This window comes from Anticarsia gemmatalis, chromosome 25 (genome assembly GCF_050436995.1).
Source record: "Anticarsia gemmatalis isolate Benzon Research Colony breed Stoneville strain chromosome 25, ilAntGemm2 primary, whole genome shotgun sequence".
Lineage (NCBI taxonomy): Eukaryota > Metazoa > Arthropoda > Insecta > Lepidoptera > Erebidae > Anticarsia > Anticarsia gemmatalis.
In genome coordinates this window covers 3,451,226-3,478,430 of record NC_134769.1, presented here as the reverse complement: position 1 = coordinate 3,478,430, position 27,205 = coordinate 3,451,226, and the positions used below count along the sequence as shown (strand labels likewise).

The window sequence follows — 27,205 nt, the reverse complement described above, 5'->3', positions numbered from 1 at the left end:
CCTCAACGACTAACTTTTACTATATTTTTTTTTGCAGAGGAGGTCGAGGGTCTTGACACGAAGACCTCAGTGCGAGTGAGGAACCCTCCGGGCGGCAAGTCCTCAGGCTTGTGGTAAACTTAGCTGCGGCATCGACACGGCTTGGCATTGGCAGGAGACTACTACTTGTGAACTACACACGTTTATTTATACCCACGTTATTTGTTCCAAACTATGTTGTTAGACAAATTGTTGGATTTACTTAGTTAATGGTGAGGTGTTTGTTTGATGTACAGAATATTAATTGGTATTCTTTGGATTGATGGTGTTTTGAAGTAGCAAAAAATAGAAAATTGTCAACTTTCTATAATCTAGACGTCCATGAAACTGTTAAAGTAAAATAATGGAGAGGCTTTTTGTAAAGAACTTTATGTGGGCTTTAGGTATAGGCGGAACTTAAAAATTCTTTCTTGTAAGAGCCTAGACTTTGTAAGTGTCCGATAGACGGTGTTAGAGTCGAACTCCATTACACAGAAATTGTGAACGCCAATGCTGATTCTGCCTAACCTTTCAGAATAAAACAGGTGTAATGTTATAACAAAAAATGCGTAAAAAATCTTAGAAAAGCTAGATTGTTATTTTTTAAATCGATTTCATAAAAATAATGAAAAACATATCGTTTTATTTCACAAGTAGAAGTCCGTTGGGCTTGGGGCAGCTAAGAACCAATAAAAAGATTAACCCAAAGCTTATAGCATAGTATATGTTAGACTGTTAAGTTAGACATGACATAATAACATGGTTTTATTATTAAAATACCGCTTTGGAACTATAATTAGGAATATACAATGTTATCTGCTATTCCGAATCTATGAGACAATTAAATACTCTTGAAAATTTCTCATTTAGAACGAGAGGTAAACCGTATTGAATAAAAGAGCATTGGTTTGGAAATATTTAGGCTCATAGATAAGCGTTGGTACCTGCCACAGTCAATTTATGTAGAGCTCTCGAAATTCCATCTGTTAAGGTAATTGATACATATTCAGAAGTGGTAAAACCTGAGCCAAATATGCAGTTAATAAAATATTCTTAATAGCAGCTTCTAACTGGATAAGACTGTCTATTACATGGTAAATGGCCAAGTACTGTATGTCGTTTGTCTATTCCTAATTATAGTTGTAAAGTTTCACGTTATTTATTAAAATTCAGTTAAAGTAGACTGATCGGTACCGCATGTATGGTTTAGTGAATTTTATACTTGCGTAGACAATATTATCTACAAGTTAATTGTTTATCTGATGATTATGCTTGTATACTGATTGAATTGTATGTTTGTTTGTTAAAATATGCAATAGTATTTAATTTTTGTAATTAATCTAGGCGACAATTTGAAACAAGTGATCGTAGATAGTAGTTTGTAAACTATTCAACAGATGTCGCTTTTATTTGTAGTTTTCAATCTATCGAATAGATGGCGCTGTAAGGAAAGAGCCCTTAAAATACAAGATTTTTCACTGTTGCATATTTTAACGAATAAACCATTAAGTTAATGTTAACAATGGTTATAATAATTATTATTGTAGTTTTTATCAACCACTTTTTAGAAAACTTTTCTATGAAAATGTGGAATTATTTTCCCTACAGTTTTATAGTTACATTTACGTAGTTAACACCTTTAGAACTTCCAATACATTATTGATGTGTTCCTCAGCCAAATTATTGTTTTAACAAATTGCATTTATATGTCAACTCACCATAACATAACATTTTTGATGATGCGAAAATGATACCTAATGACAATCGTATCTACATGACGATTAAATCGCAAGAATCATCAAAATAATTATCATTTTCACTGCAAATTTTCTTTTCATGAAACACAATAACATTTCATAATTATATTTAAGTAGGTAAAGCGCGAGTGAGGCCAGTTCGGCTGTCGGCTTCAAGTGATTGTCTGTTTATTGTAAGTTGTATAGAAATAAGATTATTTTCGTTTTATAAACACTTTTGTATCTCACCTGTACTGTCACATAGTTTTTACATGTAATGGAGTCCAAATTGAAAGATATTTTAAATAATCTTCACTACCTAAAACATTAATTATTCATAATAATTGTCATTCGAAGAAATGATTGTAAAATTGGATAATTTTTCTGATTCTGCGTGTGTCGTATTGCAACAATTGAAAAATATTGATCAGTTTTTTATTGGAATTGAATCAATTAATAATTATTGCTAATTTCAGTTGCTTAGCTTTATACCTCTCATTTAGAGAGTTTCGCGATTTAAAATCTTTCTTAATGTTTCTTGTAAAGTCCAAATTTCAATTTCCACTCCACTACACATAGTTTTGTAAAAAGCCAATAATAAATTCGAGAAAAATATGGCATGGAATTGGTCAGTAACGGGGCCAAATAATTTCAAAACGCAGTACAAACTTAAATGTAACTTTTCAACTTTCCGTACTAGTCTTGCAACCTGTGTCACAATTTTTATAGCGTTTTACATTATTTCTGAATGTATATTCTCTATTATGCATTGTCACGAATAAACAATGTAATCTCAATTGTTTTTTATTTTATTGTATTCCAACTACCTGCATTATACGGTCACGTGGAAAAACTGAATCCTCCTACCTCTAAAGAGAAAGATTTCTTTTTTTTTAGCTCAGATCCTAAGTAGTAAGAGAATAATATAGAGAAAAAAGGCTCATTCAACTAATTCGATTTATAGTTTTGTAAAATTATAAAAAGAAAGCGCGGGTCAGCTAGTACATAAATAAAACATCGGGCTAAGAGATTTAACCATGGTCAGATACAGTTTATTACAGATAAAGATATATTTTTAATGTTTCATAATCTTAACTAGAAATAAAACAGCAAAAATACAATTTTTAAGTTGTTTATTAAAATAATATTCGTTCAACTGAACACAAGACATGGGACCAGACCTAATAAATTGAGTTTTACTAATTTGACAATTTTCTCTACAAAAAAAATATAACTGGCCACTACAGCCATCTGTCTTTACCCTCTTAACAATAAAAACAACCTATAAAATCTATCAACATAAAAAGACAAGGAAAGCCGTACCTCCAACGCGTGTTGTGAAACAAAACAACTGAAACTTTCAACAAAAAACAGTATTCATCAACATTTACGACAATATTTCTTCTTTATGCAACATCGAATAGTTTCACGTGAACATGAGACATATTTATGATACGTTACGTTATGAGTGGAACAGGCGTTGGAGACGTGGCCCTAAGGTATTCTGTGACAATATCTGCAGTAGATTGTAGATAAATTTGGCACAGACATTATGATATACCGTCATAACTTTTCATAATTCCCTGGCAATCTGTTAGTTCTAGATGGTTTTGGCACCGGACAAAAAAATCATTAAAATAAAACTTCCCTTTTTCGGAATAAAAAATCAAATCCATCATTCTCTATATAAAACTCAAAAATAGACCTTATCAATTAATTTTAAGAAAAATCTAATTTATATTTAGAAAACTATACAGTACCCATTTTCTTTAGTATTGCACAAATTCGGATTTTATGCAAAATCGTACGAATGATCAAATATTATAATTTCAACGTTTTCAATTTGGTCACAAATAAAACTGAATACAGATAAGTATAGCTGATAGTTGATGAGTAGAATTTTGTATCGTCTATATGAATAGCTGATTTTATTAAATTTCCAATCACGAGTGCATAATTTATAAATCAATCAAGATGTGGGGGTTGGTATTTCAACAACGTTAAAATTCTTAATAATAACAATAAAAAGTAATTAACAAAAATCATTTGTTGGACAAAACAAACCATCCGAGAACATTCCGAGGGCACTAATCGCTTTTAATAATAATATAAATGCAATATTTTTTATACCAAAAATGTCCTATATATCGTGAATTACAAATTTATTTACAAATTCGACTCCTAGCGGGGGTTGCCAATTATAAAACATCTTGTGTCTTCGTATGTACCAAACGTTTTTCAGTTTCGAGTCAGTATTAACTAATATTTTTCTTTTAAACTTCTTTTTATATAATAATAATGTATACATATGTAAGTAGCATAGTACACTTATATTCTAATATGACACAGTTAGATTATAGCTATATTTTTACATCATGTATGTACTTACACATATACAGTGTTGATGTTGTACCGATATGCCCTCGCTTTTGTATTTCATTCGTGCTCTGCCATCTAGCGAGCACAGTCAGAACCGCTGTGGTACGTTAGTACCAACGATAAAACTTAGATGGCGTTATTCTAAGGTCTTCAAAAATTTGATTTTGTTTCAAAATCATGTCAAATGAAAATCATATCAATCAATACATTTATCATGCAATCTTTACATGCATAAAGATACTCCAAAAAATCATAAAATTAAAATAAATATTCTCCTTCATAACTTAAACACATTTAGCTTACGTTAACTAAGAACGTCACAAGTAATCAAGTGGCCGATGTTGTAGAGGGCATTCGGCACAACACCGTATAATATACTTCACTCATACAACGTGCCTAGTCTAATCTACGACAGTCTAACAAGTTCCGTACAACGGAAAAACAAGTTCCCTTCGTTTCGCCTTAACAATAACTTTATACAGAGCCTTACACGAAGGGAAAACATTTTATAAACTAAATTCAAAATCTATAACGCTACATGGAACCTTTAATCTGGTGCAGGCCGTTGGTATGAAAATTTAAGAACCAGGCCTTTTTTTAGCTAACGAGAAAGCATGATAGAAGAAAACACACTCTTGTTTAAGACTTTATATTGATAGACAATTGCTAAAAGTTATCAAGTAAACACGTTTCAGTTCGTTTTAGAAAATGTCTAGCAATATAAAATCTATGATCATACATTTTACATTAAGAGAAAACTTCTAAGATGTTATCAAGTACATTCACGTTTTCAGGTCATCTTAGAGTTGTCTGACAATATAAAATGTGACGTCATGACGTGACGTAAGCTGAGTATGTTTCTTAGTTTTGATCAGTTGACTATAGGTTAAAAATAACCATTTTTTTCTTTTAACAATAAATGTAATGCTTAAACGTAAAGCAAGAGGCCTGTGGCGAACAAAAATGTTTATTAAAAAGAGAGCAATAGAGTTGACAATTGTTCGTTAGAACTTTTCCGTTTCGATGTATCAACATTGATAAAATGTTTGTCAAAATTTTAAAATGGTGGCAAAATGTTTTTCTTGATTATTTAAGTATATAAGGATATTTAGAAATATAGATGACTATTTAGATACAGGTGGTTAGTCCCACACTTTTATTAACCAAATATTTTCGATTAAAGTTAGAAAAAAGCCCGTACTGTTATTTTGGTGTTGCTAGAAAAAATATAACATACGTTTTGTTGCAAGATAGAAAAATGTACTGTGAAAATAATAAACAAAATGTATTGCAGGTTAATGAAAGTAATGACTGAATTATTTTGAGATGCCCTGTCGTACATGCTATTTAAAATTTTCAACATTCAAAATATGCAAGTTTGAGAAGTGATCTATTGAACTATTAAAATAACTAGTGACAAAGAGGTGTTAAAATTATTTGTTACAAAAATGGCACAATTAAATGTGACTAGTATTACTGGATGTTCATATTTGGGCACTAAAAGCATGGGGTTTATACAAAATGCACTATAAATGACTCGATTCCGGCTCACAATTTTGAGATCATTTCGACTGAAGAAGGCTACACAAAGGTATCGGTAGAATTAGGCTGAAACTGTAGCCCCTCACAGTGGCGCGCGTCCGTACACACACCGCGCACTTGGTCGAACGATTAATATTATTTAAACATTAGGCCCTTTTATGAATAATGAAAAAACGGTATCTTTAGATTTACGATTACACAAGTATATCGCCGGAGCGACTTTATATAGTACACGAAAGTGCCGGTGTACGTACAGACGGACACCCGTCGATAGTCGAACAGAGGTAGGTAGTCGCTCGCGTCTCGAAGCGTCGGGGAGACGGGAGCGACGATCGGTAATTCGTAACGTTCATATCACAACCAACACGTCGGAGCCGCGACTCGGCGCCCGGAGCGTCCCCGCTGACGCGGCACACGTTACATCTAACCGCTCACGAGTTCGCGCACTAAGGTCCTTCACGAACCGCGGAACGAGTAGGTCAACGGTGAGAGTTCGCCCGCAGCCGGCAGGTCGCGGGCACTACGACACGGAGATGACCTCGTGCGGGGGGCGCGGCGCGGAGCGCGGCCAGCTCTGCGACGTGAGCTGCCCCACGGACAGCGGGTTGTTGGCGTCGCGCGGGTTGGTGCCCACGGGGTGGCGCGGCGGCGGCGGCGGCTCGGAGGCGGGCGACGCCAGCGACGACAGCGCCGACAGCCCGCCCGGGCTGGACGCCGAGTTCAGCGGCGTGTCGGCGTCGTCGTCCGACGCGTCCGACAGCTCCTCCAGCTTCACGTCCTCCTCAGAGCAGGGCGAGGCGGGCGCCGCCAGCGCCAGCGGCGCCGACCCCGACGCCGCCGCCAGCGCTTCCATGTAGCGAACGCACTTTTTCTTCCGCCTAGAATTCGGAGAGGAATCGTTTAGTGTGTGTTTTAACTGACGATGATGGGAACTGTTCCGTCACTTTAATTCCAGAATTTTGTATCATTGATTAAAAATACTAAGAAAAATTACAAGAAATCGAATCTTATTAACGACTATTCAATTCAATATTTCAAAGTGACGTAACAGTTCAGACACAAAGCTAATCTACCCTACTTAACATCGAAACACATAAAAATCATATGTTAACAGAAACATGCTGAAAAAATCATTGTTAAAAGAAACTGAAAACCACTCGAAGACATCGAAAACTCATGCTGAAACAAAACTGTTATAACTTTGCTTAAATTACAGCTAAGCTCTACGACAGTAACTCCATTCAACACATCAAATACAGGCGAATTTTCAAAAACGTTTAGACATTTTAAAATGCAATACTAAAACGAACTAACGTTATAATTGTAATAGAAAAACACACGTAGCTTCGACTGTTCGCAATTCATTGTAGACGTAACTAGGAATATTGGGAGATATGGCAGACTTGAACACATGTAAGAGGCACAACAGGCCTGTCATTCGCATTTGATTTACACTGGACGTTCAACATTAAGAGCTAATTAAGTCCTCAGTCGTAACTACCAAACTGCTGTATAAGTTGGTAAATTTTCGCTGTCAAGTCTCATCAAATTAGTGTAACTCCAAAATGTTTACTGGCTTACATTCCAAAAACGCGACATAATAATTTCGTTAAAACTAAAACTACTAACATCGTCATGCCTGTAAAGGTAGGATTCCGTTAACGATTGCAGATCATAGACATCAGCGGCGGTAAACTGCACAATATGAATAAGACACATTGAAACAGCAAAAGGAACTGTTTCTTGAGGCAGTCGCGGCAGATCTGCAGTCGTTTAAGGAATCGTACCTTTAGAAGACTCAAGAGAGTAACAAGTAATCCTAGTTACGCCTATGTGACACAGAGCAGTGAACATGTAACACTGACTACTGAAAGACCAACCGTGTCCGTGTTGCCGGCGGGCGCTGGCCGGCACTAGAGGTTGACGTACGTTGGCTCTTGCGGGCTCACCAGGCTCGACGCCGGCAGCGACGCCGCCGGCTCCGGCCGCAGCAAGCCCAGCCCGCCGGATACCATCACGCTAGTTGACTCGGGGCTGTGGCCCAGTGACGTCATGTCCGGGGATAGGATACACACAAAGGGACGTAACGTCAACGTACGGAATCAAAAGTGGTAGCGGAATAAAAGGTCAGGGAAACGGGAAGGTAAAAACAAAATGAACGTTGTTTCGAGTCAAATGGCGTGTGGTTTCAAATAAATAAACGAAATAAAAACCAAAATAAAAACGTGACGTGTGACCAATAGTGCCAGCGGTTCCGGGATCCATGAGAAGCGGCAATCATGAGTGGAAAAAACATTTTGTATAAGTAAACATGAACTTTAACAACATAAATACGACGAAGCGAATTCAGAAAATGTGTCAAGATTTTTTTGAAAGCTTTCGACAGATGATTGCCCTTCCTCTGACCTATAATCTCTACGATCTCCTATGTTCTCTACTTCCAAACTTCGGCTACTTTCAAAAAAATCTATTCCGTGATCTCTAAGTGATTTATTTCTTTGTGAAAAGACACATTTTCTGAATTATCTGCTTCGCCGTACACCGATAATCCTTAGTTGTCTAGTGTTTAAATATAACATAAAAACAATAATACAACAACTACAAAGATACTCGATTGTTCTTAAATTAAATAATGCCAAAGTAAAATAACGACCGGGCTACTCTTGGTGTGTCGAGGACAACCCAAGTCTTTCCACATAGAAACAATATGAGCTCAACCGACGGTATACCAGTACACCGGTACACCGCTATACCGCCGGTTAGTGACGCGACAATTTTGTACAAGCCAAAAGAAAATAAACAAGCGACAAACATGACCCACCTGCAAGGCTTGCACCATTGATTCTGTTGATCGAGGCCGTACCTCGCTCGACATTTCTTCAAATTATTTCCTGAAAGTATTACATACACAACTTTAGAACTTATCCTTGCTATCCTCACTGACATTCACTCAACATTAACTGTCCAAAATGGATGCAAATTATATCATCATCGCAAATTAAATGATCAAAAAATATGATGTCGAGTAAATTTTTGTTTGTCGTTAAAATCAAAAAGAATGGCAGCGTTACCGAGGTGCGGAACGGAAATAAATTTACCGGAAATCATATTTAAAGCGTCTCAAAACAAGTGCTACGACTAACAACTACCAAAAAGCGTTCATGCAATCCCCTTACTTGTTAGTAGCATGCAGGATGGGACGGGACAAATGAAAAGGAACAACGGAAAAGACATTGGTTTTAAAAAATAACACTACACGCATAAACGTTCAAAAATAAATACTAAAAAAATCTACGCTTTCGGAAAAATAAACAACAAATAAACATGTCGACTATAAGCAAATTGAAGCAGAATAGGTTCTCCGGAATCAAAATAAATATTTGTGACTTTATTTGGCCAGTATCATTACACCGCAGACACAAGAAGCATCGGCAGCTCTGTATATGCGTATATGCGAGCCCGGGACAGTGGTCACAGTGGTGGTCGTGCTCGGCTCGCCGTCTCTCTACTCGTTGCATACTTTATGTACCGCCAGGAAGGCTGTCCCAGCCTTTTCCGACATAAACTACACTCCCTGCAAAGCAATTACTCAAGTATTCAAATATTGACTTGCGTTAACATGCACGCTCCCCGGAACTTAGGCACACAGGAGCAAAACGGAAGCATAAAACCGGGACAACCTTCGAAGGACCACTCGCATCAGGGTTCTCTCTCATAATATAGCGTTTTAAATGAAATATAAATAAATGCGATAAATATTAAATAAACAAAAATACTTGTATATGTCTACAACCTCGTACCCCTTCAACCAAGACAATATTACTATGTCGGTCGGTCCGCTCGGAGCGGAGTTCAAAGCAATTGAACTCTCGCGGGTGAGGACGGATGGAAGGAATACGGCGGGGGGAGTGTGTAGCGGGGCGAGGCGGAGGGGGGGTGTGGAGTGGCCAACGTCTCCGGCTTAATCCTTCGTTAATTGACCTCATTTTTTTAATGAGCCGAAGCGCGTATCGCATTCAAACGACGCCACGTCGGCCTCTCCGGGACATGTGTGCGGCTCGTGACCGATTTATTCGATATTGTGTCGTGAGCCAGCTGAGCTGACTGCACGCCGCGGGGGGGAGCGGGGGATGGGACAGGCATGTCGTGGGGGGCGGGAGGGGGAGGACGCTCGTCGACGGAGTGAAAGGCAGTACCTCCATCGGTTGTCTCCTGTTTTCGTTTCCTCTTCTTGCCCCTTTGCGTATTAGCCCTAGACGACCAATCGGGATACAGTTGCATGTGTAGCTGGCGTTCACGGCGCGCCAGCTCGTAATACTTGGCTTGCTCCTCGCGGCCAAGCGCATGCCACTGTACCGTGTCAACAGACGCCGCAATATGGAAACAAAAGAGAGAAATGCACTTCGACGGTGGACCAGGACCGGCTGGCGCAAGTCCGCGCGACCCTAACGCAGGTGCTAGAAAAACAGCCGGCAGCGAGCGGCGCTCCTCACTTTTACTCAAGAAATTTTGTTCCTACAGAATGAGAATGGCCAATTGTGATGTTCCTCACAGAACCTATTCTGCGCGTATCTTCGCGTCTCGTCTAGACATATAACAAACCAATATAGTTTCCGGTCGGGGGTGTAGGGTGTACAGTACACGTTCACTGGACGACTACAGTACACAGAACACGTAACACGTAAGGGAGCGCGAGGGCCCGCGGCCGCGGCGTGGTGGTGCGCGGCGGCCGCGGGCCCTGGCGCGCCCGGCACCCACTCGACTCGTTAGCACCGCTTTTCTAGCACAGGCACCGTCGGCTCGGCCGCGACACACACACGCACACATACACGCGCACACACGCGGACACACACACGGGGTCGGGTCGGGGTCGGTTACGGATGCTGACGTTAGTGGGTACAAGCCGGTCTGTTAACACGGGGTCACCGGACTAGCAAGCAAGTCTCCTGTGTTAGTGAGGGGTGCGGGACTCCTGGAGGGACGGACGGTGGGGGTGAAGCGAGTGTACACAAGCGTCCGGGGACAGGCCCAGCCCCTCGCAGTCGGCGCTCTGTAGTACCTCCCAGCTCAGCGGGACTGCGGTCCTTTTTCCGCTTTTTCTTTTTGGACCCGTAACCGTAGTTGTCGCGCGCGCTCCACCCGGGGTACAGCTGCATATGGAGCTGTCTCTCCTGTCTCGCTTTCTCATAGTACTTTGCTTGTTCCTCGCGACTCAACGAATGCCACTGCGTATTATCATACCAGGATATTGGGTTACCAGTCGCATCACATGTACCACGACTTATACTTTTTGTGTTATTGTTACTCTTGTTAGGAATGAGATTGCGTTCCGGGAACTGCCGTAACGGGTTCGATTCTCGGTAGCTATGTTACGGTCGGCTGTTTATTATTCAATACAACTATTAGATGGCAGATAGGCGCGTTGCCGCGGCATTGTCTTCGATAATGTGAGCTAAACTGGACGTGCGGCGGACAATCGTATTCCTAACAAGATTAACAAGCTGAATTGTATATCGTGGAATCATTACTGACATGGAACATTTGAAACTTTGCCTACACCACGTCATCTGAGGTGAGGGAGGCGCGCGAGGTCACTGACACGCTCTACTTAACCTTCGACCTTGCACAATTAACAGTGGGATTATCGAGACGACGTCATGTAAGCAACCTCATACAATCCCAATGTCATCTACTGTCAATGAATCCTACGCGACTGATTAATTGGTTAATCAAAGACCAACCCGATTGTCAATCCGATCAATCAATGTATTGTCACTAAGCGCAATATAAAATGATAACTGTGTCATCAATTATTCACGTATTGACTGTGATTGATTTTGAATGGGCAATATAATATTAGTTCGTGTCTATGCGGTTGGAGATTACTATTATTAATTCACGGATAAGCTGATAATTCCGTCCGCCATAATATTGTCATAATTGTGTGTGACAGTTAATCCTAACGTAAATCATTCGACAGTACACAATATTAGGATTGTTGAGCAACAGAATGTGAAACAAAACTAATTTTGATTGACTGAAACATGTTTTGAAAATGAAAACGTATTTTCCTTTTTGTAAAAAGAAATAAAGCTTTTAGTTTATGCTTTGAAAAAGGAAAAATAATTCGAATATTGAAACTTAAAAAACATTTTGTTTTAAATTTAATTCTAAATTCGAAGTGTTCGCGAAGAAGCAAGCTTTTATCCATCATTTGAAAATAGAATTTTATATTTTTTATTTTTATTAATCATAATTTTTAAAAATAAAATTCTCCGTTCGGAAAAACACATGTAAAATTAAACTATAGGTGGAAGTCAGACTCACCCGTCGGCCGAGGATCTGGTTGATGGCTGCGGACTCCTTGAGGGTGCACTCAGCCACTACTTTGGCCCTCATTTCCTTCATGTAAAGCATGAAGGCATTCAGGGGCTTCTTTATGTGAGGCTTTTTGTTCTGTTCCTTGCTGTTCGCGTTGGCTGAGCTCTCTGCTGGCTTGTCGCTAGACGAGCTGCTGCTGCCTTTCTCTAGTGACCTGGAATTGTTGGCCACAGGAATTTAGCAGGGTCAGAGCCCATTCGTCCCCTAAAATTCGTCCCCTAGTATAAAAGTTGTAGATTCGGCCCCTACATAGGTGCCCATTGGTCTCCTGGTAGGGGACCAATTAATATTTTAATAAAAAATATTATTTTTAAGGTACCCATTCGTCCCCTCCAATATATATACAATATAAGTTAAAGATTCGGCACCTATTCAGGTGCCTATTGGTCCCCTGAGATAAAATTAGCTATATTTTACATAAGAAACGGTTAACATAATACACTTGAACAGTTTATTAACGGAATTAATTTAATAAATCATAACAGATCATTGAAAAAAGAGCTATGATGAATCCTGAAGCGATTGAAAATGAAGCGAGAATAAATCGCATAATTAGACAATTTTTTGAAAATCAGATTTCACTAGGCCACTGCATGGAAAAGCTATGCATTATTATATTATTAATTTTAAATTAAAAAACAAATATAAAATTAGTTTTGTACTAAAATAATGTTGATTTGTTTAATCTTCAATAATTATTGTGATTTTAGGCATTTTTTGTTATTGTAGTTATAGTTTGTTAGATAATAACTTATTATTATGATTTTGCATGTAGTTGGTAAATATACAAAAAATACGGTGATTTTAGCCAATTTTTATGTAGGTTACTTCTAGTTACAATTTATTAGATTTAAGTTACACATATACATGTACTTATATTAGAAGAATGAATAAAAATAAATATTCTTCAGGGGACGAATGGGTACCTCAAAAGTTCCAGGGGACGAGTGGGCACAGGGTGCGAATCTTAGGGGACGAATGGGCTCTGACCCATTTAGCAACACTTTCAAAAAAAGGACATTTTATTTGCTGAAAAGATTAAGAGTTCTTGTTATGGTTTACCGAAATCTGTAAAAAGTATTACTAAGTTAAAACTATTTCATACTTCTAAAGTATTTTGTTTTTTTTATAATAAGTACGTTAACGCGGCACTTAAATACATGTCAATTATTTTTTTTTGTTATAATATTTTCGCCATAACAAAATATTATAAAACATAAAAGGTATCACAATAAAGCATAACATACATACATAAAGTAGAAGTTTAGTTATTTGTCACATGACGAGATTTGTTTGTCCAAATTAGAACGAGAATAACCGTCTATTTGACTAGTGAACGGATGTTGTCATTTAAGCGGTCTACAACACTAGTTTAAAATAAATTATTTTTGTCACTTCATAAATCTTTACTAATTTATTAATCACCACCAAAACGAAGTCATATTTTGTTAAATACAAAAATAAAAATCGATGACTTTTTTTTCGGTCATAAAATTTCAAAAAAAGAGAGTACAGTCGTTAAGAAAGTCAAAATGTAAAGACATCTTTCTAAATACAGTAGTAAAAAAAATCGATTTTTTTTTGTGTCATAAAATTTCAAAAAATAAAAAGTACAAGTCATCAAGAAAAAGATTAAAAATAATTAATTTATCCTAGCACAATATAGTAGTATGGATCAATATGTAAATGTTGGGGCGAGGTGTTAACGACACGACTGGGACAGACGACAATAAACACGGCGCGTCCGGTTGGAAATAGACGCGGGTTTCCGGCGCACGCGCACACACCGGCCGCGGACAACTATTGACGTTCATATTACGTACAGTTTTGAGATATTGTTGCTGTTAAGTACTATACTGCTAAACCCCGGATTTCTGAGATCCATTTAACGGTAGAATATGTATTGAATAGCGTTTAAACTCATAAAAAACTATTGAATAGATAAACTGCTTTTAAATGTACTCAGAAACCAGACATAAGTCTTCTCTAAATAAATAAAGATTACTCTTTACTGCATGGGTCTATGTATGGTATTGGACGCGTGAAGAGTCAATAAAATAAGCAGCTATAATTTAATTGGTATAATAATCTGCTTCCGTCAACAAGAATCAGAATTCCAGTGTTTGATATAAAACTTATTCGCGAGATAACATACAAAGCATGTTAAACGACTAATATGGAGGAAATAAAGACAATGTTTAATGCAAATAACTTCTTGGCGGAAGATCTTTTCATCTCAAACATGCCAAAAAATCTTAATAGCAAAGTTGACCTTTCTATTTTACCAAATACAGACACGTTCAGGATGACTCACTAGATAGTCATTAGATAAAGTCTAACTGTAACCATTAACCATCAAAAAAACCTAGAAAAATCTAGAAAAAAACCACCCGGGATAGAATCTAGACCTCCACCGACCAGTTTCCAAGACCACCATAGTCGCGTCTTCCAGAACAATCTATAATTAAACACTTAAGTATCTAATCGCGACGTTTAATAGTCTCAAATATTGTAATAAAAGCAAAAGTGATATAAAAAACGACTTCCCGTTTTCGTAGTAAAAATAGAACTAATAAAATACATTGTCAAAGACATATTTCTGTTGGTTTGTCCAGTAAAAGTTTTATCTAATATCTACCAAATTAGCTCGGTATACGAACTAGATGGTAATATATGACTTCCTACGGGCGAGTTTAAAAATGGGGAATGATATAAAAAGAGAAATGAGAATCTGAGCATTGTGCCGGCCCAAACGAGGTATTCGGCTGCGCGCGCGCAATAATTATGTGTTATGTACACTCGATGACAACTGTGTTAATATAACAAGATTTTTGTTAAATAATCTTACATCTTGGGTAAGTTTTAGCAAAGATTAAATATCTTTTTGTTTAATATAGATTCTTTTAGTTATGATAATAGAATTATGATTTCGGTTTGTTTAAATAATAACTATTATAGTTCATATTTTGTTTTGGTGTAGTGTAAAATTGGGTGATGATTTTACCATGTTTTTTCCATTTCTTGACTGTTTTAGCTAATTTATTTTTTCACAAGAATACTTTAAATACATAAACGCTTAATTGAGAAACTGTATTTATTAGCTTCTATATCTAATTAATGAGTTATATTATGCATAGAACATAAAGTAGCCAATTATAAAATTTCATGGTAAAACGGAAGTAAATTCAATATGTTCTTAAGACAAGATAAGAACGGTCGATATTTATAAAAGAGACGTTTAGTATCTTTTAGCCGTTTCTTACATATTAATTACATTAAATAAAGTACTACATTTTTGTTTACTAAGTTAAAACAGCGTAGTACTAATACATTATTGAACGTTAGACCGAACGCAAGTTAGTAATAATCGAGTAAACTGGACAGTTAAAACATTATACTATAATTTGCAATTGCCTTTATGAAACATGGTTTCAAATAATGTCCAATTTACAAATCACAATAATTCATTAAATTTTTTTTTTAAGATTACGTCTGAGGTCTCTAGTCTCTGATTACCCATATGGAAAGAAGACGTGATATTATGTATGTATGTATGTATCAGCATTTACTAGTTTAAATGACATCTATTACTTGCATCATACATTTTCATACGTATCCTTGTCAAAAACCTCGTAACACTTCTGTAATCGCCTGTACCCGTGTGACGCGACCCGTTAGCCGCTCCGCTCATATATCATCTTAATTAAATTTCTCCGCCACCGACTTATTTGCATGATTGTACCTGGACTTTTATGTGCATAGGGTTATTTATGGACCCAATGTTAGCGATAAGCGATTTGACCTTAAAAAGGGCCACAATTATGTCTCGAGAAGTTATTATAATAGCTGATTTGTGAAACTGTCTTAGTTTTATGTGTTTCAAATATACATATGACAGTTAAAATGGGAAGCCATTTCTACCTAATAGCAGTTATAAATATGTCAGTCAAAACGTAGAGTTATTTTTTAAATTAATTAGTTAAAGATCATTAGGCAAGGTTGATTGATTGATTAATCCATGGACCCGTAATGGCATAATTAAAGTTTCACAAGATAAAATTGTTAACGCGATCAAATTGCACGTATTGAATATATGTATAAAAACGCTACCCGCTATCACTAAGACCTCGCTCTGATCATATATTTTGAGTGAAATAAGTTATATTATTAAAACTGCAGTAAGGTTACGCATCAGATTTCTTGTTACCAGCTCTTTTAAGAACCTCAGTGACAACTTGTGAATAATATTTATGAAACAGTATTTAAGTGAGCAAAAGAAGTTTCTTAACAAGATTGATTAAGTAAATCAACACTGGCTGATTAACAGCGAAAAATTTATTACTGATTTTAAATTGTAATACACAGTTCAAATAACAGATTAATTTAGCATAAGTTACTGCTAATAAAATACTGATAGAGTACTCCCTTACTGATCGATGTCCCAATTTCTCAAAGAGGTTCTGACCTCTTTGAGCAATTGGACATCTTAAGCACCAGTTTGACCATACACACAGAAAAATAAGTAGATCCTTTTCTAATGGTTAGTGGTCACGGCTTAACAACTGTTATTTTAGTAGATAACAACCTGAGCCGACTTTTTACGTGCTTTCCAAAGCACGGATAGGCCCATCTGAAAAACCACTATGCGGTCACCCATCTATGGAATGACCACACCGAGGGCTCCTTAACCCAAAGATCGTTTACCGGCGAGCGCAACTGGCTATGGGCGCCTCCTAATAAGTAGATAAATTACTATAAAAATATTCTTTATTCTTCATCACATTTGTAAAAATATAAGTTCTTAATATACTCGTAGTCCGTGCTTCATCAACTGTAAACGCTAATAATAACATTTTCTAAACAAATCCATCAAACGTTTTTTATTCACGGCACGCGTCATACCTACAATTACCTCGTACTCGTAAATTATCATTATAAATACTCAACAAAACGTTTCAATTCCAACCATTGTCACAATCACACCCTTCTGCTAATTTCTGAATATTATAGCGTGATGTTATCGCTGCTATTATACTGCCCACCCCCTTTGTGTAGTAGATTGAAGATAAGGGTGCAACACATGTTACGATAAAAGTGTTTATTTTTTGAGTAAACGTTTTGTACCGTTTTATAAATCCAGGTGCATGTTAGAATTGTATTGCTACTTTAAAGTACGATTTACTTTGTTAAATCGGTTGTAATTTATTTTATATGGTTAACTTGTAACTGCTTATCGATTTGAACTAAAGATGGTAGTAATATGTAGATAATTAAATAATCCCGTTATGTTCTGAGGTTTTGACTGTCGCTTATGTGAGGCACGTATAAACTCCTTGTTCTATTCACTTTATTTTTCTTTATTATATAATTCCTAGCATAGGATTAATTTCAAAGACTAGTGATTTAGGCTTTTATTTCCAAAAAATAATAATATCATTTGATCCCAGGTCTTTAACTATCTTCATACTTTCACGAAATGTATACGAAATCAGTTCAGCTGTTTACCCTTAAAGAATGTCTAAAGGTAAGGTAGTTTCAATTAGCAAGTACAAAAATAAAAATCGTCGGTACCATTTTGATTTTATTACAATACGTGCTATAGCTTCGAACGTATTTTCAAAAGGGACCGATGGCCAAATATTCAAGAATAATAAAACGATATGTATTCAGTACCTCTAATAAACAATACAATAAAACAACCGAATATTTTATAAAACAATTTGTTTGGCGACATCCCATACATGTTGCATTAACGTATAAAAATATCGTAAAGTGTTAGAATTGAAAGTATAAGCACAAGGGCGAATCTTCTTTTGATTTATAATACCTATTGTTGTGGAAACGGTGATACGCTTTGGTCATTCTAAGTTATGGTGTGAGATTTACGAGGTACGTCTGGAAAATATTGATATTTTTCCTTGTACTAAAATCTCTCGGTTAGAAGTGATTTTAAAGCTAAATAACAGAATGACGGTGTTAATAATTAAGCAGTAAAAGTGATATAAATTTTTCTATTCCTTACCGGAGTAAAATTCGAAAATTTCTAAACCATCTTAAATTAAAGTTGTATCTTTAAAATCCAATTCATTCACTTAGTAGAGCCTATGAGAAAAGCTGGCAAGAAAGTCTAGGACTATCTTGTTTATCAGTAACCTAACTTATAGGAACCGTTTTCGTTTATCGCCTGTAAAATAAAAGATAAGAAAGAAGAAAAGATAACAAGAAAAAGGAAAAAAGAAAAGGAAAGGTCTATGAAACTTACCTTGCATATCTAGAGTGGTGCGAGTCGAGGTCTGACTTAGAGGGGGGTGGGGGGACGAGCGCGGGGCCTAAGCCCAAGCCCAGCCCGCCGCCCAACGTTGGCGAGAACCGGTACAATTCACTAGTGGACAGAAGACTACGTTAACTATAGCATATTCCACACACGGGCTTACTAGAGCTTATCTAATCGTATATAAAGAATTTTTCCATCAACAGATGAGCTAGATTTTTAATACATTCTGACGGTCAATGGATTCTCAATCTGTCAAAACCTCAATGTTAATGGATGTAGAAATAGCCAAGGTGCTGCAATGCAAATGGTAGGTACATTTTTACGACTTTGGGCACCGTGAAAACAGTCCAAGGGTTGTATTTCTATCAACCAATCTTGACCGGTACGGCAGTCAGAAGAACATCAGAAGGCTTTAGTGTTACACTTCATTGAAGAAGCGTTATACCGTCTGCCAAATTGAGGGAGAGGTTAGACCTTGATTCCATCACGCTGGCCAAATGTTGGTCGGGGTACTTATAAGGAGCTTTTATTCCAATTAAATTCCTATTGCCCTAATCTCTAAACCTCCATATTTTAATGCGTATAATATTTACCTCGATAGACTAGAACTGGTGATGGGCAGTGACGTGGGGTATGGACTCCTGAAGCCACTCGCCGCTGACGAGATGGGGTACATGCTTGGCGTGTGCCTGCACAATACACAACTAACACTTAAAAACATCCACACATATGGGCACAAATCTAAGGCAGATATTTAGCAAAACACAACTATTATTCTTATCATCTTAAAACAATTTCGTAGCAAAGAATTCATTTTTTTTATAAATATTCGTCATATACTTCATCAAACTAAACTGATATCTCTTTACAGTCATAACTCGAACCCGATATCGAATCCAGGATTCAAAGAGTTACAAAAAAGAATGAGCTCTCTTATTTATGGTGCTGGTAAGGCATTTTGTTCTGCTAGTTATGGATTTATGATTAAAAGGGATGACCAATAACATATTGTGTGTCACCACTTTTTCAATGAGCAATACATCAAAATCGTTTGGTATTGTAGATGATAAACGCTTGAAACTGTTCAAATTAATTCAAACCTTCTAATACATAAATAAGATAATAAGTATAATACATACATGAGTACATATATTAAATAAGTGAGATACTTACCAAGACGCTGCAACCTGCGACATCTCGGGACTAAGCATGGGGTAGGGGTATGTGCCCCCCGGGAACGGGTACATGGGGGTCCTCGCCAAACCTGCTGCTGGAACAAACACTGACTCAATATACTACTGCGACTTTACACACCCTGTATATATAACTATTATTTACATAAATGTTACTGAAAATATTTTTTTCAATTAGACAAGTTAGAATTTATTGCCGGCAAGAGTACTGTTAATAAAACATTTTTATATTATTTTTGCAACAGTGTTTTCGAATTTAACCGATATGTAATGGCTTCCAGTTTCAGCAGATTCATATTTCTGTAAATTTTTAACTTTCCTGAAAAATTCTGCTATCTGATTCACAAGTGACGTGAACCTGGGACTTTGTTATTAACGGTGAAACTACTTAGAAGTCTATAGTATAATAAGAAACATTTTTACGACTGTTTTTTTTTCAAAGTTCACTAATAACAGAATGAGGCGTGAGCCTTCCTTTTTGTGAATTTCGACCGAAATTTTGATAATATCTTTGTAAGAAAATTGTACTAGTGTTAAAATGTTGTTATTATATTAAAATGTCTTACCAAGTTTGGAGTCCAATTGGTAGGGCGGCGGGATACCCATATGGGCGGGCGGCGGTTGCCCCAGCTCTCCTCCGGGGCAGAACAGCGAGAGACTACCGCCCGCGGGGAGGCCCATCTTGCCCGTCTGGAACAATACAATACACGGTAATTAAAAACTAACCTAGGACATTGTGCTAGGAGAACAAGAAGCCTTTGTGAGGTGTAATCTTGTTCCTAGTTCTTACAGTTGTTCTTACAGTACGAGACTTTCTGAAAAAGTCCAAGCCTAAATTGTATTACGTACAATCTTTTTAAACAAGCTTTATGGGAGTTACGAACCGAAACAAGCCTACTTGCGAGTTGAACAGTCTTTAGATCACGAAAACATAAAAAGAAAAAATAAAATTAAGGTTTGCCCTCTAGAAAATTCGTAGCGAAAATTCTCAAAAAATACAGCAAAATCATGAATAGATATCACACAAAACAGTCTAGAATAAAAAAAGAGATAAAACCATCCGTCTAGTTACAACAAACAAGCGACGCCTTACGAAAAAACCGACAGAAATTCTCCCCAAAAAAGAAAAGCTGCCAGCTTAAAAAAACAGTGCTTTTTCCCAACAAAAACCCGACAACTACTCTATGGCAAGACGACGCGTCATTAGCAAGTAAATTGCCGCCCAGAACGTATAAATTTCGTTCTACCCTCCGTCGCCCAATTATGCAAAATGGCGGCGACGAGAGCCATTGAGGCGCGTCGCACTTCCGACCCAGAGTATCTCACCTCTAATTAAACTGGGAATTCTTTTCACCACTTTATTATACGATATAAACGACAGTACACGTTGGTGTTATTTAATTTTATCTTTTTTACTGTTTGCGAATTTCTTCGGGGTTGGTTTTAGGAGTGGCGGTTTAGGCTTTTATAGAAGTTTATAGTTCCAAAGAATCGAAAAAGATTATATAATGAAGATTGGGGTATTTAACGCCTGCTAGTTATAAGTATAAATATTAAGTTGTTTGAAGATTAGGAATCATTCTGCAATTTAGAAGTTAGAAGTGAAATCACCAAGTTGCTAGGTGCTAAGTGAAAACAAACAATATCGCAGTAGCACTCTCCAAAATGAACTCTAAACAAAAATTTTAAACAATTCCAAGCAATTTAAAAACCAAAAGGGCTGACAATCCCTTCGCCACTCGTCCATATTCGAAGAGCAGGAACTGCTTATTAAGACAATAATTACCACGAACAAAGAAGCCCCACTAATTAATAATAAAACACGAACAAACAAAGAACTCCATTCACGCTCGGGACAGTTTAAAAAAGAAAAAATAACCGAAACGGTGGTCGAAAAACCTCGACATGCGAGCGACGAACAAAAAGAACCCATAGACAATGATGACAGTCGAGACGCATAATGCGGGAGCAGCGCGTTCTTAATTTGAAAATATTTCCATAATAAGATTTGTCTATGGCGCGACCGGTAGAAACAAAAGAGTTGAGCCTCGCTTTGTTCGCCTGACAGACGGTGATCATTCAAAATTACATCCACGCAATTAGATACCGCTATTAAACACACATATTATTATAGGTTTAAGTGAACGCCAGCCACCATAGCTACCAGGACTGCACGGGTGCGACAAGCGAGCAACGTTATTAGCTAAACAACTTTTCTCGTTAAAACTTGCATTTTTTAAATTAGTAGGCATCTTTTCAGCTTTGCGTGTACATTGAGAAGGTCCCTAATGAAGGCCAGGTGGAGTGGCCGGCTATTGAAGAAATCGCTGAGTGGGTAGTTATTGAAGGCGCATGAAAGCTTGGCGTGACGTCACCGCACTCGAGCGACAAGCCGCAGTCGCTAATTGGAACTCGTAGCGATAGGACGCGAGAAATGTTGCCTCAATCGACTAATACTTCAAATTTGAATAGGTTTGTTAACGAGCGGACGGTGAATGTTGCGAATAAAGTTGAGTGCTCGGTTTGCATTCACTAGCCGAGTACATGCGAGTTTTGCTAGTTAACTTTTAATTCGGTACTTCTATCGAAATTCTGAGCGTAGAGATGTCAAATGGAATTGGCGAATTCCGTTAGGTCAGAGGTATAGGCTAAGTGACGCACACAGGCGCAGCATACCTACACCCCTTTGGTTCACCAATGCGAACGAAGTAGGGCGTAATATCTTGAGAGTTCGGCCCCGGGGTTGGGGGCGTGGAAGTAGGATGCTGTGTTGCCATGGCAACCATGTGTAGGGGTGATCGTACACGTGTCCTGGCGCGGTGTGGGTGAGGGGTGGCGCGCCGCTGTGTGGGTGCCGCGCACACACGACCTTGCCAGTTTTGGTCTAGTTTTAGATCTCCGTTGGTTAACTTTAAAAAATAACTTTTGTTGTATTTGTTCTTTTGAACAATGAGGGAACAGCATTTGTTGTTTCTTCTGTAGATTAAAAAGGATAAAACAAAAGGTTTCTTTCTACACATTGTACGACTGTGTACTTGCATTTACACATTAGAAAAGTAAGTTACATAAATATACCTATTATTATAACAAGTAAACCTATCTTCATAAAGGAATTGGCGTCATTTCTTTTCCATTTCCGGCATCGAAGGCTTTAGCCGGATGCTACAGCTACCCAGAACGGATCCATCTAACGAGGGGTGCTCCTATATTCACATATACATATATTTTCAACGGAATCTGATACGCGCTACTTCTCATATAAAAATTCGCCGAAGCCGACTACACATATTCATATTAAAAATAGGATTTTATTAAAAAGGATTTTCCGTTTTAGAACAAGCGTATAGCGTGTAATATAACCTAAAAAAATCCTTTTGATCCGATCATTTCTGAGAATGTAACTTTCAGCTGTTTTATCCGTTTTCATATAAAATTTCTAATTATATTACAGTCGACTATGAAAAAGTAATTTACCCCTAAATTCGGGAGTTTTCTTTTTATTTGCCTCACTAATTCTCCCTTTAGAAAATATTGTGAGGAAAACTTCGCTGTACATTTCTTTTGGCAAGCGATTCGTTGCAAGAAAATTTAATGGTAAAATTCGAGAGGGTGGCACGATATTCAAATCTGAATATCGGAGGGTGCCTTTAGGGAGGCTGGGGGTTGTTGACCTCTTCCGACAGGCTGCTACACATCTATGTATAAATTCTATATAGAATAACTAGAAGAGCCTTAATTGTAGCCTTTCGAAAGAAGAATAACAGTAAGAAGAAGAAGAAAATAAATATGAAGATGTCTTTGTTCAGTGTTTATTTAACTATACGAATACATATTAAAGTTAAATATGTACATTTGTAACTTACGCTGATGTAATATCTATTTTAACTGAAAACAACTTTAAATTGTATTCAACTCATGCAAAACTATATATTAATGAATTGTAATCGTTTAGAAAATGCAAATTATATTATTCTTTGTTTAAAACACAAACGCTTTAAATTCGCAGTTTATTCACGTATTTTTTCAAGTTGCTTATATTTTTGGTAATAATCGCGCTCTGTTTCGAGATAAAATAATTTGTTAAAATAATTACTGTTAATGAGGTATATTAACTTCAGGATATATCTTAATTAGTGCGCCAAAAACTTAATTAAAGCTTCTTAAAATTCACAACACCTTTTTTTACCACACCAACTTATACTAATCCTCATAAAAAGATATCGAAAAAAAACACTCACTCACTCCAATTTTTTTTTTAGTTTTTTTTTAAGTACGCTAGAGTTTTTTTACAACTACGCTCTACCTGTCACGTCCAGTAACCATAGGTCTACGCTCATTGACGTTGAAGGGCATGCCAATTATGTTTTTGACGTGCACGGAGTAGGCTTTCGTGGGGAAATTGAAATAGCCGCTGTTTTCCCAACCAATATTTACAAGGGCTATATACAGGGTGTTATGGGGTTGCTTTATGTATTTTCAGTGAGATTGTTCCTGTTTTAGATTTTAAAGGGGTTTGAAAACAAGTATTTAAAATTGTTACTAGTGTAAAGACTGAGCTTTTGATTTGGAAAACTAACTTTGTAGTTTGTACAATAATACTTTGTTGTGAAGTATTAAGTAACTGTGTACTGTTTAATTCCTACTGTTGATTAGTTAAGCGAAGTTTTTAGTTGTTATAGTAGTTTTATCAACTCACGGTGCTGTTGTATTTTCTATTGACGTCTAACACATATGTGTATCAATATTCCTAAAGCTTAGATACTTTAAAATTCATCCAAACAAAGACTTAGTACTTTCTCAACATAACTGATACTTGACTAGCTATAAATATTCTAAATTTAGTCCCGTACATCCTTCACCAGTTTAAATCGCTATAAAATAAAACAGTGTTACTAAGTGGGCATTTTGTCACCGATTCCTTGAATAATTTAATTTGAGAGCAAAACGAACCCTCGGTACATCAATCTCAATCTGCACTGAACACTCACTGAGTCATAGTGACTCAGTGTGTGGAAATAAGTTCAGAATGTTTTAGTTTAAGACAATGATATGAGTTTAAGTGGTTTTGGATTGCGACTCTTATAAATATAGAGTGTTGAAAAGGGTACTATAAATTGATAAGTTATTCTAATATTACTGATTCTTGACTCAAGACTGTAATATTACTGACTCTTTGTGGTAATTTTTGGAGGAAACGAGAAACATTTAAATGCATGACATCGAGGTAGAAAGGACCCATAGAAAAATCCAATCAAATTTAAATTTGACGAAACTACACTTTAGTCACGCATAACGGAAGGCCTAAATGTTTCAACATACATAAAAATCCTTTTTTTTATTTTAAACCATCGTCGCATAAAAAAATTAACACCGATTTTAATTATACATAAGCATGTGCGAAAGCCATTCAGAATGTTCAATAGAAATCTTTCAATGGTAGTCTATTCGGGAACGGCAAAAGAACACATACGGCACGACACGGCACGGCAAAAATGCCGTAGAGGGTCACAGTACAACGAATTTCCTTTATTTCACACTGCATGCTTTAACTATGTAAAACATTTCAGCTTGAAATTACCAATAAACCTGTATTATAAACCCTAAACTCGTGAAAATAGGGTGTAAAGTCCTTTGGCAGTTTTAAAGGATAAAATTAAATCCACTTCACCGATTGTCTCTCGCTAATCGTAAAAATTCTTGTTATTCCCGTTATTGCCGTTTTAGTGCATACTTAGGTGTGTGGCTTAGTTATTTAAATGCTAAAGAACTGGTCAAGTGTGTGTTGGGTGTTGTATAGGGTTCTTTAGTGGAACAAAGCATTTTGTTTTGCTTTTATACGACAAGTCGGATAGAATGAAAAGGGCTTAAAATACGAAATGCGTGAAGCAGATTTCAATACATGTCTTTAAGCTTCATAACTCTAAAAGAACGTACCTCGCTTAAAACCTTAATACGTACAGATTCTTCAATAAAACAAGTTTGTGGAATCCCAAAAATTAATCCACGGCGATCGTAATCTTGTTAATTACATCCAAATATTACAAGGTGTCCAATCTCCTGGCCATAACGAGAATCACCGAACTGGAACGGCTCGAGGAAAATGTGACACAATATTGACCTCTCCATCACTCCTTCGGCACTTGTATATGTCTGTCTCTTTCTTAAAACACGAAGTATGCCGACCATTTCCGTTCGCTCGCGAATTTCGGGTGTTAAGTGACGGACACCTTGTTTTAACCATATTTATGATGGCTATAATGTTTGCAATGCCTTTTGAGGTGATACCTGGTAAATTATATTAGTGGCACGTTAAAGAGTTGTGCAATCTCGTGGACGTTTTAGTGTTAAGTTTTATACCTACTTGTGTTCATCGTCACGCTTCGGAAGAGATGAATTGCTTTATTAATTTGGCAGTTTTAGCTTCGTAAATGGTATTATTGTGGTTTAGACTAAAGTATGTTGTGTGAGGACACGGTTTGCTTTTATATAAAAAGTGGCACGTTTGAATAACTTGTGGGTGATTTTCTGTCATTAAGATCCTAGTTCCTTATATGGAGATATAAAAACAGTACAATATGACAGAAAGAATCAAATACACGAAAATTCTCCGAAATACAAAATAATGAGTTGAAATTTCAAGAGCAAGTATTTTTTATATTGCCAGAAACTACTTTATCTGTATTTAACTGTGATCGGTAATTTTACATCAAAGATTTCAACATTTAATAAAGCAATTGCCGTACTCTACAATTTTACTCAAACATAAGTACGAAGAAACACTAAAGTAGTGAAATACCTGCAAACGACACACACAAACCCTTTAATTTACATCAAAAGAAACATTTCTAATAAGTCACCAATTAAATTCTCAATCCTTTAATCTGAAAAATGTCATTTCAATTCCTAGAACAATTTGTCGGATAGTTTAACCCTCAAAAGGCCTATTAGAATTAATAACCCAGGGTTTTAACCTTTCTAATGGTCGTGTGATTATGAAAAGTGTGGTGGAATTACTGTGCCCTGTAGCTATTAGTGGTAATTATTGGATGGCATGGGGCATATTAATGACATTGTAGTTGATACACCTCTTTTATAAAGACAAAGGTAATGCAAGCCATTATTCTAGACTATGAATAAAAAGTTAAAACTCAATGTGGTTAAAAGATTTTTAGTAAAATGATCAACGAAAGATGTTCATATTGTTAATAAGAAATAGGAGCTTCTTATAAAAAAATATCAACTTGTATAATTTATTAAGAAATGTATGATTTTATATTCTCCGATCCGATTTTGAAGTCCCAAATCTATATCAAAATTGAGAAACGTATTTTGCATGTATAAGTATGTAAGGTAATTTAGTATGAACGAGAAATAACTAACACTATTTTGGTATTTTGGCAAAAAATATGTTTTTATCGGGTTTCAAAAATCTTTTTTCCCTCCTAATAAGTCCATGGGAAAACGGTAATGTGACAAATAGTGTTGTCCGAGACACCGTTTAATAAACACGACGAGGGGGCCAATTAAACCCTACGACACGTCAAAGGGTTAATACTGGGTTGTCGGCTCGTTTGTCCGACACGAGCGGGGGAGGGTTGAATTTTTAAGTGTTGCGTTTTTAGATTTTATGATATACTAATTTGTGTATGTCGAGCACATCTGGGGGCTATCCACGTATTTCA

General features: G+C 36.7%; 2 protein-coding genes across 13 annotated transcripts in view; one reads left to right on the top strand and one right to left on the bottom strand.

Annotated features, from left to right (window-relative positions):
• Positions 1-2,551, top strand: part of CRMP (Collapsin Response Mediator Protein) — a 60,430-nt gene extending 57,879 nt beyond the window's left edge. For all 3 annotated transcript variants that reach the window (XM_076130973.1, XM_076130974.1, XM_076130972.1), the window contains exon 14: positions 38-2,551. In XM_076130973.1, the coding sequence (XP_075987088.1) occupies positions 38-117 (80 nt within the window). In that variant the 3' untranslated portion in view covers positions 118-2,551. The remainder of the gene's footprint in view (positions 1-37) is intronic.
• A 319-nt stretch (positions 2,552-2,870) lies between these two features.
• Positions 2,871-27,205, bottom strand: part of pan (transcription factor pangolin) — a 138,405-nt gene continuing 114,070 nt past the window's right edge. Inside the window, exons 5-13 of one of the 10 annotated variants that reach the window (XM_076131235.1) lie at positions 20,090-20,213; positions 19,504-19,612; positions 18,924-19,019; positions 18,319-18,453; positions 12,003-12,210; positions 9,872-10,025; positions 8,497-8,566; positions 7,556-7,709; positions 6,418-6,553 (exon numbers count right to left, since the gene is read on the bottom strand). In XM_076131235.1, coding sequence (XP_075987350.1) covers positions 7,589-7,709; positions 8,497-8,566; positions 9,872-10,025; positions 12,003-12,210; positions 18,319-18,453; positions 18,924-19,019; positions 19,504-19,612; positions 20,090-20,213 — 1,017 coding nt within the window. In that variant the 3' untranslated portion in view covers positions 6,418-6,553; positions 7,556-7,588. Of the gene's footprint in view, positions 6,554-7,555; positions 7,710-8,496; positions 8,567-9,871; positions 10,026-10,734; positions 10,901-12,002; positions 12,211-18,318; positions 18,454-18,923; positions 19,020-19,503; positions 19,613-20,089; positions 20,214-27,205 lie in introns of all 10 variants that reach the window. The other 9 variants (XM_076131234.1, XM_076131229.1, XM_076131226.1 and 6 more) reach the window with 9 other exon arrangements.